Below are 16,489 nucleotides of genomic sequence, written 5' to 3'. Positions count from 1 at the left end.
TCAAATCATAATCACAATCAGATAAACCTCATTAATCCGAGCTCTCTTTAAAAAAAAAAACACCGTCCACCCATTCTATCGTGTAAACGGATTTGCCGGCCCAACATCTAAAATGGCCCCCCCTGGAGGTCTTAAATGGTACAGTGCTCTAAAGAATGCGCATATCTGCCTTAATCGTACACTTCAATACTTAAATCCTACCGTTTAATGCTCTAAATTTCCAATTATCTGCCGTTTCCAATGGAATAAATTTTTGCAGACTCTAGTCGACCGCAATAAACGCCACCCGAGGCAAGGTCGTATGGTACATCTCTCCAGTGTACACAAGTCGTATCCAATCTAACAAACTCAAGCGGTGAAACACTCACCCTTTTTGGCCATGCTTCAAAGCGAGTTAGCCTGGCCGGTTGACTGAAACAAGGAAGAGACACAAACCCAGCCCCACGTTGGGCGCCATTATGTCGTATCGGGTGAATGGTGGCCATTATTGCTGTCAACAAAGAGTCCGTCTGCTGCATCGTGTTAGAGGCTTTTATTAAAATCACGAGGTTACAGCATAAATGACAGGTGACATGACACCCGGGGAGCGACGCCTCAGAATGGCTGCTCGTTCTCACTTTCTTCTTCGTTTAACCCCCCTATTTATAAACAATGAAGCTCCCTCTTCTGGCCAATCCCCAGTCTCCCCTGTCTACAAGACACTTCCGGTCTGCTGTATGTGACGTCACACCCAAAACATTCCCTCTTGATACTAACACAAACAACATTCCATTTCTTCATGAAAAACATTTAACAAAGGCATAATCTTCAGATACGATAGCACAAAATCAACATTTTTGCAATGGCCATCTCAGTCTCTGGACTTGGAGCCCCATTGAAAACATGTGGTTTGAATTGAAGAGGGCAGTCCATCAGCGCAGACAAAGGATATCAAGGATCTGGAAAGATTCTGATACGGAGGAATGGTTTAAAATCCCTCTCAATGTGTTCTCCAATCTCATAAAACATTTTGACCTTTTTGAGAATTACTTGTGGAACAACATTTCTTTCTCTGAACAATTGTGTTAGTATAAAATCATATAATTTCACTTTTTTTGTTGTTGTTGCAGAGAATATAGCTCATTATTTGAATTATTTATTTTATACAGTAATTTTTGCTAATCTTTATCAAGGGTGTCAATCATTTCAGAGCCCACTACAGCTCTATACTGCTCTGGATGTTGTTGTTGTTATTCTGTCTCTCACTGTTCAAATAAACCTACCATTAAAATTATAGATTGATCATTTCTTTGTCAGTGGGCAAACGTACAAAATCAGCAGGGGATCAAATACTTTTTTCCCCTCACTGTATATAATGAACAGACTAGCTCTATACTGCTCCTACAAGGTGTAACAAAGTACGTTCATCTCTAGGAGACAGAACTCGTCTCCTTTCTGAGCGGTATGACGGCTGTGTGGTCCCATGGTGTTTATACTTGCGTACTATTGTTTGTACAGATGAACGTGGTACCTTCAGGCATTTGGAAATTGCTCCCAAGGATGAACCAGACTTGTGGAGGTCTACAATTTTTTTTTCTGAGGTCTTGGCTGATTTCTTTTGATTTTCCTATGATGTCAAGCAAAGACGCACTGAGTTTGAAGGTAGGCCTTGAAATACATCCACAGGTACACCTCCAATTGACTCAAATGATGTCAATTAGCCTATCAGAAGCTTCTAAAGCCATGACATCATTTTCTGGAATTTTCCAAGCTGTTTAAAGTTACAGTCAACTTAGTGTATGTCAACTTCTGACCCACTGGAATTGTGATACAGTGAATTATAAATGAAATAATCTGTCTGTAAACAATTGTTGGACAAATTACTTGTGTCATGCACAAAGTAGATGTCCTAACCGACTTGCCAAACTATAGTTTGTTCACAAGAAATTTGTGGAGTGGTTGAAAAACAAGTTTTAATGACTCCAACCTAAGTGTATGTAAACTTCCGACTTCAACTGTACATTATCAATCATTTCACACATGTTATCCAGATACTGACTGTTAGCACTTGGTGGTCTATAGCAGCTTCCCACCATAATGGGCTTTAAGTGAGGCAGATGAACCTGTAGCCACATTACTTCAACAGTATTTAACATGAGATCCTGGTGTGTGGTTCTGAATATAAACGGCAACACCTCCACCTTTGGCATTTCTGTCTTTTCTGTAGATGTTATAACCTTGTATTGCTACCACTGTATCATCAAAAGTATTATCTAAGTGAGTTTCAGAGATTGTCAGAATATGAATGCCATCTGTTTCGAGCAAATTATTGACTTCGTGGACCTTGTTTCTTAAGCTACAAATGTTAACGTGGGCTATTTTTTAACACTTTTCTGGGATGCTTGATTGTTTTCATTGCTTTACTGGGAAGCTTAGCAGAAGTAGACATGCCCGTGTTATTTATGTTAGTGAGCTGCACACAGTGGACTTCCTACTAGGGCACACCGCCTCTGTGCTAACAGTATTACTCTGGTTCATAGGCACATGATTACTGCATATATATATAGCTGTAGGCTCAGCTGAGGCGTTCAGGGCAGTTAGAGGGACATATATTAGGTTATTTACATTGTGTCTTCTAAAGCCTGTGGGATAATGTACATTTGCTGAAGCATTATGATGACTTAGCGACACAAGGGTAGGGATTAACTGAACTGGGGTCATTGATAAGTAATTGTCTCAACGCAGCCTTATAATGCTGTGAAAGGATCAGGCTGTTGATTGTGGCCTGTGGAATGTTGTCCCACTGCTCTTCAATGGCCGTGCGAAGTTTCTGGATATTGGCGGGAACTGGAATACGCTGTCATACACATCTATCCAGAGCATCCCAAACATGCTCAACGAGTAACTTGTCTGGTGAGTATGCAGGCCGTGGAAGAACTGGGACATTTTCAGCTTCCAGGAATTGTGTACAGATCCTTGCGACATGGGGGCCGTGCCATTATCATGCTGAAACATGAGGTGATGGCGGCGGATGAATGGCACGACAATGGGCCTCAGGATCTCGTCACGTTGTTCAAATTGCTATCGATAAAATGCAATTGTCTTCGTAGCTTATGCCTGCCCATAACATAACCCCACCGACACCATGGGGAACTCTGTTGACAACGTTGACATCAACAGACTGCTCGCCCACACAACGCCATACATGTGGTCTGCGGTGTGAGGCCAGTTAGACGTACTATAAAAATTATCTAAAATGACGTTGGAGGTGGCTTATGGTAGAGAAATTAACATTACATTTTCTGACAACAGCTCTGGTGGGTATTCCTGCAGTCAGCATGCCAATTGCACGCTCCCTCAAAACTTAAGTCATCTGTGGCATTGTGTTGTGTGACAAAACAGCACATTTTATAGTGGCCTTTTATTGTCCCCAGCACAAGGTACACCTGTGTAATGATCATGCTGTTTAATCAGCTTCTTGGTATGCCATACCTGTTAAGTGGATGGATTACCTTGGCAAAGGAGAAATGCTCACTAACAGGGATGTAAACAAATTTGCGCACAAAATCTGAGAGAAATAAGCTTTTTTGTGCATATGGAAAATTTCTGGGATCTTTTATTTCACCTCATGAAACGTTTATATTTTTGTTCAGTATAATATGACTAAATGTGTTTCTTTCTGTGTTGCAGGGGCAGTCAAGAAATGGAATGGCAAAGCCACAGAACATGACATATGCAGAGCTGTGGGAGACCACCTCAAGCATGCCCCTGGTAGAGCCGGGGGTGGTGTTAACCAGGCCACAGAACATGACATATGCAGAGCTGTGGGAGACCACCTCAAGCATGCCCCTGGTAGAGCCGGGGGTGGTGTTTACCAAGGCCACAGAACATGACATATGCAGAGCTGTGGGAGACCACCTCAAGCATGCCCCTGGTAGAGCCGGGGTGGTGTTTACCACGGCCACAGAACATGACATACGCAGAGCTGTGGGAGACCACCTCAAGCATGCCCCTGGTAGAGCCGGGGGTGGTGTTTACCACGGCCACAGAACATGACATATGCAGAGCTGTGGGAGACCACCTCAAGCATGCCCCTGGTAGAGCCGGGGGTGGTGTTTACCACGGCCACAGAACATGACATATGCAGAGCTGTGGGAGACCACCTCAAGCATGCCCCTGGTAGAGGGTTTACATTTACGTCATTCAGACGCTCTTATCCAGAGCGACGTACAGTTTAGTGCATACATTTTTTTTTTTTATACTGGCCCCCCGTGGGAATCGAACCCACAACCCTGGCGTTGCAAACGCCATGCTCTAACAACTGAGCTACCTCCCTGCCGGCCATTCCCTCACCTACCCTGGACGACGCTGGGCCAATTGTGCGCCGCCCCAATTGTGCGCCGCCCCATTGGTCTCCCGGTTGCGGCCGGCTACGACAGAGAGCCTGGATTCGAACCAGGATCTCTAATGGCACAGCTACAGCTGCCTTAGACCACTGCGCCACTCGCCAGCAGGCTTGAAAAGATTGATCTGTTTGATCCATTTGTTTGTTTCAGTTTTCAGTAGTTGAATCCTTTGACGTATTGTTGATTTGAACATTTTTAATTTTCAACAAAAATGTACTTGATTGGTTGAAAAGAGATACCAAACTTACATACCATGCACAATTTTGACACAGTGGAAGATATACTGAATTGATGCTGTTTTTTCATACTAAGATGGACCAAGATATGTGTTGCTTTTGCACTTATTTGTTCATTGGTTTTGCAAGTCTGATTGGTCAGTCATTGGGTTAATTTGTTTTGCAATATGTTCAAATCAAATCAAGCTTTATTTATATAGCACATTTCAGACATGGATGCAACGCAGCTTCAAAGGAAAAAACTAATACAAATAAAGAAAAAGAAAATTACTACACATCAATCAAATGAGCATTCTAAGGAAATTAGCTGGTATTGATTAAAATAGTAAGAATATGATGTAATATCCAACATATAAATAATTATGATTACTAAATGTTACATGAAATGTAAATATGATGAAATATCAAAACAGATTGGAAACCCCTTTGTTAATATGTATTGGCAATAATTCACTTAATGGTGAGGCATGGAATAATTAAACATGTATATTTTACCAGGCTGGATGTTTGAAATATGAGTAGGTGATTTGAGTCATGCTTCTTCAGTAGTGGAATAAAGACAATTGTGGTTCATGTAAGTGATGTAAGATTGTTAATTAATAAAAAAATCATAGACCAATTATTGATACTGGCTTCAAGTGTATAGGATGCAAGTACGTTTAAATTAAGTTGTTTAAAAAAAATACGTATTTTTAACTCTCACCCAAAACCGAACGTAGATTGGACAAAACCAAATTTACATTGGACGTCTTTTCAATGACATTTTGCTAGGTGGGATACAATGTCAAAACACAGTTTTGACGTGTCCAAATCAATAACCAATATGCAGAAACAGTTTGTGATCAATTAAAAACCTAAACATAAAATGTACTATCTACACAAACATGTTCCACAATAGTAATCAAATTGCTTGAATTTTTTTTACGAGCACCTTATTAACTGCACAAGCACCAAAAACACAGTTGTTTTGACAAGTGGCAATAAATCACTAATATCGATTAGGGGGGGAATCAGGTTGTACGTGCTGTTGAAACTAACACAACTAAAAAAACACAATAAAATGGAAGATATCTTTTACTTCACTGGTTAGTGGACAACCGGCAGAAGAGAGTCAGCTACATTTTGGAGTGATGCATTTACATTTAGGGGTCCCCAAAACGAAGAGAAACGCAACACTTAATTGTCATCACTCATATCGATATCACGTTGAAATCAATTGCAGGAGAGGGGGGAGATGAGGTTGCACATCCTGTTAAAACTAACAGCTCAAACACCACACGGAATCTGGGAATAATGTGTACATCACTGGTCAGAGGACAATTTGTAGAAAACAGCTAGCTACATTTAGAAGTGTTGCATTTTGAATCAAGTGGGTCGCCAACGTGGTAAGTGTAACACAACACTTTATTTCTCAATCACTTTTTGTTAATCACATCAATAGTACTCTTTCAATTCAGAGCGTGGATTTTCCCCGATGAGGCTAATATCCATATCACGCTGAAATCAATAGAACAGGGGGAAAACGTTTAGGATTCTACATTGTGAATAATTAAAATACTCCTTCTACAATGTTAAAACATTATACATTGTGACATTATTTCATTGATATCAAGAAACAACTCCTTCATGTATGTATTTTCTGATGTTTAATCAGTGATCTTTTACCAGAGTATCTCTTGTCACATTGACTACAGCTATAAGGTTTCTCTCCTGTGTGTGTTCTCTGGTGTGATTTCAGTCTGCTAGATGTAGTAAAACTCTTCACACATTGATCACAGCTATAAGATTTCTCTCCTGTGTGTGTTCTCTGGTGTGATTTTAAATGTCTTGATGAAACAAAACTCTTTCCACAGTCAGAGCAGTGGTAAGGTTTCTCTCCGGTATGGATTCTCTGATGTATTTTAAGATCTGCTGAAAAGATGAATCTCTTCCCACAGTCAGAGCAGAAATGAGGTTTCTCTCCAGTGTGTATTCTCACGTGTGCTATCAGGTTGCCTGAGTGAGAAAAACTCTTCCCACATTGATTACAACTATAAGGCTTCTCTCCTGTGTGTTTTCTCTTGTGTGATGTTAAATTTCCTGAGATAACAAAACTCTTTCCACAGTCAGAGCAGTGATAAGGTTTCTCTCCTGTGTGTGTTCTCTGGTGGATAGTCAGACGGCTACATGTAACAAAACACTTCCCACATTGATCACAGCTATAAGGCTTCTCTCCTGTGTGCTTTCTCTTGTGTATAGTCAGCTGGATAGATGAAGTAAAATTCTTCCCACATTGATTACAGCTATAAGGTTTCTCTCCTGTGTGTGTTCTCTGGTGTGCTCTTAAATATCCTGAGATAACAAAACTCTTTCCACAGTCAGAGCAATGGAAAGGTTTCTCTCCTGTGTGTGTTCTCTGGTGGATAGTCATCTGGCTAGGTGAAGTAAAACTCTTCCAACATTGATCACAGCTATAAGGTTTCTCTCCAGTGTGAATTCTCTGGTGTACTTTTAGTGAATCTGAGCTTGAGTAACTCTTCCCACAGTCAGAGCAGTGGTGCGATTTCTTCCCTGTGGGTCTCTGCTGGTGTTTCTTGAGGTGTTCTGATGTAGAGAGACTCTTCTCTGCCTCCTCAGCTTCATATTGTTGTTGAGGCTCCCCAGAGGATCCACGATAGTCACGTCTCTCTCCTGTGTGAACAACAAAGTCAGACAGGTGGTTAAAGGCCCACAACATCAGAAATCCACTTTTTATTTTAGCTAAAAGGTGATGCCCATGATGTTGTCCAATTTACATCTGTAATGAATGTTTAAATGCTTTTACATACTTATTTGACAATTGTCTTAATATGACAGTCAGTGATCAACAACAGTCATATTTAGTCTTTTTTTTTCTTTCAATTTAGTAGTAAAATTGATGATTCTAGGATAGAATATAGGCCCCTTTCAGTGTTTGCTAGAATTGCCTCATGAGGGCGATGCGCATACAATTTGGTTGCAGAAACCCGTCCCTGCTAATACAGAAACCGCTAGTTATGGATGTAGTATATCTGAACTCCTCCATGCTAATAACCTCTAGTTATGGATGTAGTATATCTGAACTCCTCCCTGCTAATACAGAAACCGCTAGTTATGGATGTAGTACAGTGGGGGGAAAATGTATTTAGTCAGCCACCAATTGTGCAAGTTCTCCCACTTAAAAAGATGAGAGAGGCCAGTAATTTTCATCATAGGTACACGTCAACTATGACAGACAAAATGAGAAAAGAAAATCCAGAAAATCACATTGTAGGATTTTTATTGAATTTCTTTGCAAATTATGGTGGAAAATAAGTATTTGGTCAATAACAAAAGTTTTTCAATACTTTGTTATATATCCTTTGTTGGCCAATGACACAGGTCAAACATTTTCTGTAAGTCTTCACAAGGTTTTCACACACTGTTGCTGGTATTTTGGCCCATTCCTCCATGCAGATCTCCTCTAGAGCAGTGATGTTTTGGGGCTGTCGCTGGGCAACACAGACTTTCAACTCCCTCCAAAGATTTTCTATGGGGTTGAGATGTGGAGACTGGCTAGGCCACTCCAGGACCTTGAAATGCTTATTACGAAGCCACTCCTTCGTTGCCCGGGCGGTGTGTTTGGGATCATTGTCATGCTGAAAGACCCAGCCACGTTTAATCTTCAATGCCCTTGCTGATGGAAGGAGGTTTTCACTCAAAATCTCACGATACATGGCCCCATTCATTCTTTCCTTTACACGGATCAGTCGTCCTGGTCCCTTTGCAGAAAAACAGCCCCAAAGCATGATGTTTCCGACCCCATGCTTCACAGTAGGTATGGTGTTCTTTGGATGCAACTCAGCATTCTTTGTCCTCCAAACACGACGAGTTGAGTTTTTACCAAAAAGTTATATTTTGGTTTTATCTGACCATATGATATTCTCCCAATCCTCTTCTGGATCATCCAAATGCACTCTAGCAAACTTCAGACGGGCCTGGACATGTTCTGGCTTAAGCAGGGGGACACGTCTGGCACTGCATGATTTGAGTCCCTGGCGGCATAGTGTGTTACTGATGGTAGGCTTTGTTACTTTGGTCCCAGCTCTCTGCAGGTAATTCACTAGGTCCCCCGTGTGGTTCTGGGATTTTTGCTCACTGTTCTTGTGATCATTTTGACCCCACAGGGTGAGATCTTGTGTGGAGCCCCAGATCGAGGAAGATTATCAGTGGTCTTGTATGTCTTCCATTTCCTAATAATTGCTCCCACAGTTGATTTCTTCAAACCAAGCTGCTTACCTATTGCAGATTCAGTCTTCCCAGCCTGGTGCAGGTCTTCAATTTTGTTTCTGGTGTCCTTTGACAGCTCTTTGGTCTTGGCCATAGTGGAGTTTGGAGTGTGACTGTTTGAGGTTGTGGACAGGTGTCTTTTATACTGATAACAAGTTCAAACAGGTGCCATTAATACAGGTAACGAGTGGAGGACAGAGCAGCCTCTTAAAGAAGAAGTTACAGGTCTGTGAGAGCCAGAAATCTTGCTTGTTTGTAGGTGACCAAATACTTATTTTCCACCATAATTTGCAAATAAATTCATAAAAAATAATACAATGAGATTTTCTGGATTTTTTTCTTCTCAATTTGTCTGTCATAGTTGACGTGTACCTATGATGAAAATTACAGGCCTCTCTCATATTTTTAAGTGGGAGAACTTGCACAATTAGTGGCTGACTAAATACTTTTTTTCCCCACTGTATATCTGAACTCCTCCATGCTAATAACCTCTAGTTATGGATGTAGTATATCTGAACTCCATGCTAATAACCTCTAGTTATGGATGTAGTATATCTGAACTCCTCCATGCTAATAACCTCTAGTTATGGATGTAGTATATCTGAACTCCTCCATGCTAATAACCTCTAGTTATGGATGTAGTATATCTGAACTCCTCCATGCTAATAACCTCTAGTTATGGATGTAGTATATCTGAACTCCTCCATGCTAATAACCTCTAGTTATGGATGTAGTATATCTGAACTCCTCCATGCTAATAACCTCTAGTTATGGATGTAGTATATCTGAACTCCTCCATGCTAATAACCTCTAGTTATGGATGTAGTATATCTGAACTCCTCCATGCTAATAACCTCTAGTTATGGATGTAGTATATCTGCAAGGAGGAAAAATTGTGAAAAATGCACACTCTTGGCATTCTCTCAAGTCATCAAGGCAAAGGGTGGCTATTTGAAGAATCTCAAATATAAAATATATTTTGATTTGTTTAACACTTTTTTGGTTACAACATGACTCCATGTGTTATTTCATAGTTTTGATGTCTTCACTATTATTCTACAATGTAGAAAATAGTATACATAAAGATAAACCCTTGAATGAGTAGGTGTTCTAAAACATTTGACCGGTAGTGTATATATCACATTTACATAAGTATTCAGACCCTTTTCTCAGTACTTTGTTGAAGCACCTTTGGCAGCGATTACAGCCTCGAGTCTTCTTGTCACAATAATTATATAAAGTAGAAAAAGAAAGAAAGACACTTGAATGAGTAAAACATTTGACCAGTAGTGTGTTATATTCTTCAAGAATATAAATAATTTAAAAGTCCAAATATGGATGCAGCAACTACAGATTTCACCTTTAACACCACACATCAGTTCAACAACTGCAGAGTTTGTGCCTCTGTTTTTAAGACAGTACTTACTAGTGTTAATCAGGGTCCGGTTTCCCAAAACCATCTTAAGGTTAAGTTCATCATTAGAACCATTGGATGCCTTAAGATGCCTTTGGGAAACCGGAACCAGATATCCAGTTTCCTCCTCTTCTGCCTCCTCCTTTTTCGATGTGACAGTCATCTCCTCCTCCTCCTCCTCTTCTTCTTTCACTCCAAAAACGGGAGCCTCCTCTTCTTTCACTGCAACATCCTCTTCTTTCACTGTGAACGCGTCTTCCTCTTCTTTCACTGCAACATCCTCCTCCTCTTTCACTCTGAACGCGTCTTCCTCTTCTTTCACTGTAACGTCCTCCTCCTCTTTCACTCTGAACGCGTCTTCCTCTTCTTTCACTGTAACGTCTTTCTCTTCTTCTTTCACGGTAACAGCTTCACCCTCTACTTGTTTTTGTATTGTAACATCCTCCTCTTCCTCCTCCTCTTTCACTAGAGCTTCTTTCTCCGTCCAGCAGACCTCCTCTTCTTTAGCAGGAGGAGAGTAGCTTAGTGAGCTCATGGTCGGGGATGTTAGCTAGCTAGGCTAGTGCTAACTTAACCAGCCAGCTAGCTGACCAATAACAACAACACCGTAAATATGAAATTAAATGGGATAACTAACTAGACGACAGAAGTGGGTTTAAAACACAGTGGCTAATATACACGAAAGCGTCTAAAGAGCTTTATTGGTTCGGCTATTTTGTCTAGCAAGCTACCGAGGTGTCTGACTAACTGTTGCTGCTGTTGAAAGAAGCGTCCCGTCCACTAGATTATACGTCACACTAGCAGCATAGCCTTAAAGTCCCACATCGCCATCTGCTGACTGGAGTGGGTAACGAAGTTGAGTAAAATGTAGATTTTATTTTCAGACAAAAAGTTAAAGGGTAGCAATTAGTTTTTATCCAGCAATTTAACAACACTTTGTGGTTAAAGACTTAGTAACTTAATTGTAGTCACGATCTGGTTACCTATTAAGTACAAACAGTTATGTTTTTGTTTTGTTTTCAGGATTGGGTTACCTACAGTTATGTTTTTGCGTTATTACATATTTATTAACTTATTTCCGGATATCTTCTAAACTACCCACAATGCACGATTTTGCAATGTCAAATTGATCTACTCTGTGCTACCGAGATCCTATGCTAACTCCGTAGCTAGCTCAAGCTGACTAATGTTAGCCACACCTCATGCTCTTCATGGACTGTGTGGCCAAATACTTTTATAACTAACCCAAGATAGACCAGAGCCTGTCGTTTCCAATGGGAGCAAATTAATCATAGTGGGCAGAACAAGCAAGGAGGTGGGCAGAGCCAAGCAGGAGCAAGAGAGGTCCTATTGGCCCGTTCTAGCATTTATTTGCATATTTCCTTTAGGGAACGCCTATGCTGTGATGTCTGCAATAACTAAATTCGCCCTTGAACTCCACAATGCAATTTTTTTGAAAAACTTTGGCAAAGGGTAAAGTCTACAAAACGTAGTCCACTCTGTTTGTTACAGATTGTAGTTATGGAAACAGAAAACTGTATTGAGATCAAACGTTTCATCAATGAGAAAATTAGCAGAATGTCTTCAGAATCCATCTGGCTACTTCCTCTCCCACTGGGCTTCCTCTCATCACCATATTTGATAGTGAGTGGAAACAGCAACCGGATGCTTCACATTATACATCAGGTGAAATATCTGGCTCATTGTTCTATCTGTGGTGTGGTTGTGTTATTAAATGGTGGGCAGAAGCTGAAAAGAGTGAAGTTAATCGAGCCGAAAATAGTTCATTTAATTGATCCCAGTCGAGGAAGAACATTATTTTTTTGTATATGACAGTAAAATATTGTTATGACTATATTATTCTATTATTATTATTATTATTGTCACCTTCAATTCTTGCACATTTTCTCATAAAAAATATATTTCAACTGCTCATGCAACATTGCCGAACTCCTAAACTCGGAACCAATCAGAGGTCCCGTACATACCCCTGGTGATGGAGGCAGCCAATGGCCTGCTTCTATCTACGATGTAACTACAGCCTCTTGTGAAAACTGCTGTTTGATGAAGAGAAACAGATATATCTAGCTCCCTAAAACTGAAATAAGATAAATATAATGTTTCGAGTGCACTTGAAATATCCAGCATGCAATACGAATTGTCTTGGCTTCTACCCCCAAGCCATAAGACTCCAGAACAGCTAATCATGGCTACCCGGACTATTTGCACTGCCCCCCCACCCCATCCTTTTTACGCTGCTGCTACTCTGTTAATTATTTATGCATAGTCACTTTAACTCCACCCACATGTACATATTACCTCAACTACCTCAACTAGCCGGTGCCCCCGCACATTGACTCTGCAACGGTACCCACCTGTATATATATATAGCCTCCCTACTGTTATTTTATTTTACTTCTGCTCTTTTTTTTCTCAACACTTTTTGTTGTTGTTGTTTTATTTGTACTTTTTTGTTAAAAATAAATGCACTGTTGGTTAAGGGCTGTAAGTAAGCATTTCACTGTAATGTTGTATTCGGCGCATGTGACCAATAAAATTTGATTTGATTTGATTTGATTTGATTTGAAGAGGTAACTCCATGGACCATTTATCAAATGTATTGAAAGCTAGTCAATGTTACAGTTTGAATAGCCTAGCCAGCTACTGTAAATGTCAATGTGTGTTTCATTATCTAGCTATCTCTCTGTCAGTGAATTACATTTTGAGTCATGTTTTTGCATGATTATATATCTCATTTCAAGTAACTAGCTGCAGGCTTAAAGACACATTTCAATCATATACTTTGCACAGAAACCCAAATAAAAGCATGTATATAGAAAGAAGTGTGTGTGTCATGTCTGCTAGAATGGAGGTTTAAAAACCATAGCTGCATATTAGCCAATACATATGGCATAGCCTACACATATAGCATACCTTGCAGTACAATCTACTCTAAACCGACAGTCGGCAGGGCCAAGGGACCGCAAACCCGTGGAGAGACGGCTGGGGAAGGGCCGACCCGCCCCCGATGACCCCCGGTAGATGGAGACCAACGGAGGTGTTTTGAGTGTGGCGCCCGGGGGCACATTGCCTGGAATTGCCCTGCTCGAGAGGAATCCAATGCCATCAGCTAGCACCGGAGGCCGCGAACTATGTCACCTCCTGTTGGGCGCACCATGAATCAACTGCACCCATGGTCCCGGTGAAGGTTGACAGACACGACACGGAAGCGCTATTAGACTCCGGAAGCATGGTTACGCTCGTAACCACGAGCCTGCTGAACCAGGAGACCGAACGGGGGTAGGGAGATGTCAGTTTCCTGTGTTCACGGTGACACAAAGCGGTATCCCGCCGTACGGACCAACATCGTGACACCACAAGGGAGCTTCCAGATGATGGTGGGTGCAGTACCAGAGCTGCCGGTAACGATCCTAGTGGGATGTGATTGTCTGCTGTTCGCGGCCCTATGGGGGCACGAGTTGAAGAAGAAAAAAAAAGATACGAGCCGGCCGAAGAAGAGAGCGGGGACGACCCTCGCCTGTACGGCCAGGACGCCACCGGTTAACCAACCTGACTCTACGGGTCCGGAGTCGGAGGGGGAGCCGGAACCCGAACCCCCTGGGGAACCACTGGAGGAGTAGCCCAGCCTCCCCCTTCTCGATTTCGAGGGGCCAGTCGAGACCCCCGTTGGAGGCCAACTGAGGGGATAATTCGGGACGGCCCAGTGGGGGGATCCGAATTTGAAAGCTGCCGCAGCCCAAGCGATAGCGGTGGACGGACTGCTACTTCCGGGGGTGAGTGACTGGCGATATTTCCAAATTAAGAATAACCTTTTGTATCAGGTTCGCGCCAACAGGGGGAACTTTGAGAGGTATTGTTGCTGACCTGACGGTACGTAGGAACCGTTCTTCAGCTGGGCCACACCCACCTGTTGGGGGCGCACATGGGAATGGAGAAGACCCGGGAACAGGTCGCCGCCCGGTTCCACTGGCCCGGGATGAGGAGGGCCGTGGAAGACTACTGTCGCAGCTGCCCGGAGTGTCAACTCACTGCCCCGAAAGCACACTTCCGAAACTCTCTGGTCCCCCTGCCGATCATCGGGGTGCCCTTTGAACGCATCGCCATGGACATAGTGGGACCCCTGGTAAAGACTGCACGAGGACACAGGTACATCTTGGTAATAGTAGACTATGCCACCCGGTATCCCGAGGCCATTCCCCTACGGGCGGCGGTATCCAAGGGAATCGCCCGAGAGCTGTTCCACCTCTTTAGCCGGGTGGGCATTCCGAACGAGATCCTGACAGACCAAGTTACAGAGTTTATGACCCGCCTCATGAAAGAGTTGTGTGCCCTCATGCAGATCAAGCAGATCCGGACCTCCGTTTTTCACCCGCAGACGGATGGGCTCGTTGAGCGCTTTAACAAAACACTCAAACAGATTCTGCGGAAGGTCATCGAGCATGACGGGAAGAACTGGGACCAGCTGCTACCCCACCTAATGTTCTCAATCCGAGAAGTACCCCCAATCCTCCACTGGATTTTCCCCGTTTGAACGGCGTTCTCGACACCAGACGGTCTGTACCAGTACCGGGTGCTCCCGTTCGGTCTCCACGGAGCCCCGCCCACATTCCAGCGACTGATGAACAGAGTGCTTCGACCCCACCAGCAGTACGCAGCGGCCTATCTGGACGATATCACCCACAGCCGAGGTTGGGAGGAGCACCTGACGGCCTATCTGGACGATATCACCCACAGCCGAGGTTGGGAGGAGCGCCTGACGCACCACCAGGCGGCCTATCTGGACGATATCACCCACAGCCGAGACTGGGAGGAGCACCTGACGGCCTATCTGGACGATATCACCCACAGCTGAGGTTGGGAGGAGCACCTGACGGCCTATCTGGACGATATCACCCACAGCCGAGGTTGGGAGGAGCGCCTGATGGCCTATCAGGACGATATCACCCACAGCCGAGGTTGGGAGGAGCGCCTGACGCACCACCAGGCGGCCTATCTGGACGATATCACCCACAGCCGAGGTTGGGAGGAGCGCCTGACGCGCCTCCAGGCGGCCTATCTGGACGATATCACCCACAGCCGAGGTTGGGAGGAGCGCCTGACGCGCCTCCAGGCGGCCTATCTGGACGATATCACCCACAGCCGAGGTTGGGAGGAGCACCTGACGCACCTCCAGGCGGCCTATCTGGATGATTCACCCACAGCCGAGGTTGGGAGGAGCACCTGACGCACCTCCAGGCGGTGCTGGACGCGCTCAGACAAGCCGGGTTACTGAGGGGGGGTGTGGTTAAGGTTAGGGTTATTTAAGGTAAGAGTTAGCAGTGTGGTTAAGGTTAGGGTTATTTAAGGTAAGAGTTAGGCATTAAGGTTAGCAGTGTGGTTAAGGATAGGGTTATTTAAGGTAAGGTTTAGGCATTAGGGTTAGCAGTGTGGTTAAGGTTAGGGTTATTTAAGGTAAGAGTTAGGCATTAGGGTTAGCAGTGTGGTTAAGGTTAGGGTTAGGCATTAGGGTTAGCAGTGTGGTTAAGGTTTAGGCATTAGGGTTAGCAGTGTGGTTAAGGTTGAGGTTATTTAAGGTTAGGGTTAGGTATTAGGGTTAGCAGTGTGGTTAAGGTAAGGGTTAGGCATTAGGGTTAGCAGTGTGGTTAAGGTTAGGGATAGGCATTAGGGTTAGCAGTGTGGTTAAGGTTAGGGTTAGGCATTATGGTTAGCAGTGTGGTTAAGGTTAGGGTTAGGCATTATGGTTAGCAGTGTGGTTAAGGTTAGGGTTAGGCATTAGGGTTAGCAGTGTGGTTAAGGTTAGGGTTAGGTATTAGGGTTAGCGGTGTGGTTAAGGTTAGGGTTAGGTATTAGGGTTAGCAGTGTGGTTAAGGTTAGGGTTATTTAAGGTTAGGGTTAGGCATTAGGGTTAGCAGTGTGGTTAAGGTTAGGATTAGGCATTAGGGTTAGCAGTGTGGTTAAGTGCATTTGGAAAGTATTCAGACCCCAGAACTGTTACGTTACAGCCTTATTCTAAAATGGATTAAATTGTTTTTTTCCTCATCAATCTACACACAATAATGACAAAGCAAAATACATGTAATTATTTTAGCAAATGTATTCAAAATAAAAAAACTGAAATATAACATTTGCATAAGTATTCAGACCCTTTACTCAGTACTTTGTTGAAG

General features: G+C 43.0%; 1 protein-coding gene across 1 annotated transcript; it reads right to left on the bottom strand.

Annotated features, from left to right (window-relative positions):
- Nucleotides 1-5,909: 5,909 nt before the first annotated feature.
- LOC123487109 (gastrula zinc finger protein XlCGF17.1-like) lies at nucleotides 5,910-13,553 on the bottom strand. The gene is made up of 2 exons (XM_045218249.1): nucleotides 13,461-13,553; nucleotides 5,910-7,184 (listed from the first exon to the last, which is right to left on the bottom strand). The coding sequence occupies exons 1-2, from the start codon at nucleotides 13,551-13,553 to the stop codon at nucleotides 6,246-6,248; spliced, it is 1,032 nt and encodes a 343-aa protein (XP_045074184.1). The 3' UTR covers nucleotides 5,910-6,245.
- Nucleotides 13,554-16,489: the final 2,936 nt, after the last annotated feature.

This window comes from Coregonus clupeaformis, unplaced genomic scaffold, assembly GCF_020615455.1.
Source record: "Coregonus clupeaformis isolate EN_2021a unplaced genomic scaffold, ASM2061545v1 scaf1462, whole genome shotgun sequence".
NCBI classification, from domain to species: Eukaryota; Metazoa; Chordata; class Actinopteri; order Salmoniformes; family Salmonidae; genus Coregonus; species Coregonus clupeaformis.
The sequence above is the reverse complement of the archived record's forward strand: the minus strand, read 5'-3'. Positions and strand labels throughout refer to the sequence as shown.

Bases quoted from the DNA above. Each gene is read 5' to 3' on its own strand.
- LOC123487109 (XM_045218249.1), bottom strand. From the start codon at position 13,553: ATGCTTCCGGAGTCTAATAGCGCTTCCGTGTCGTGTCTGTCAACCTTC. The intron at 7,185-13,460 runs GTGACATAGTTC...AAGAAACACCAG, and splicing joins CATGGTGCGCCCAACAGGAG to CAGAGACCCACAGGGAAGAA.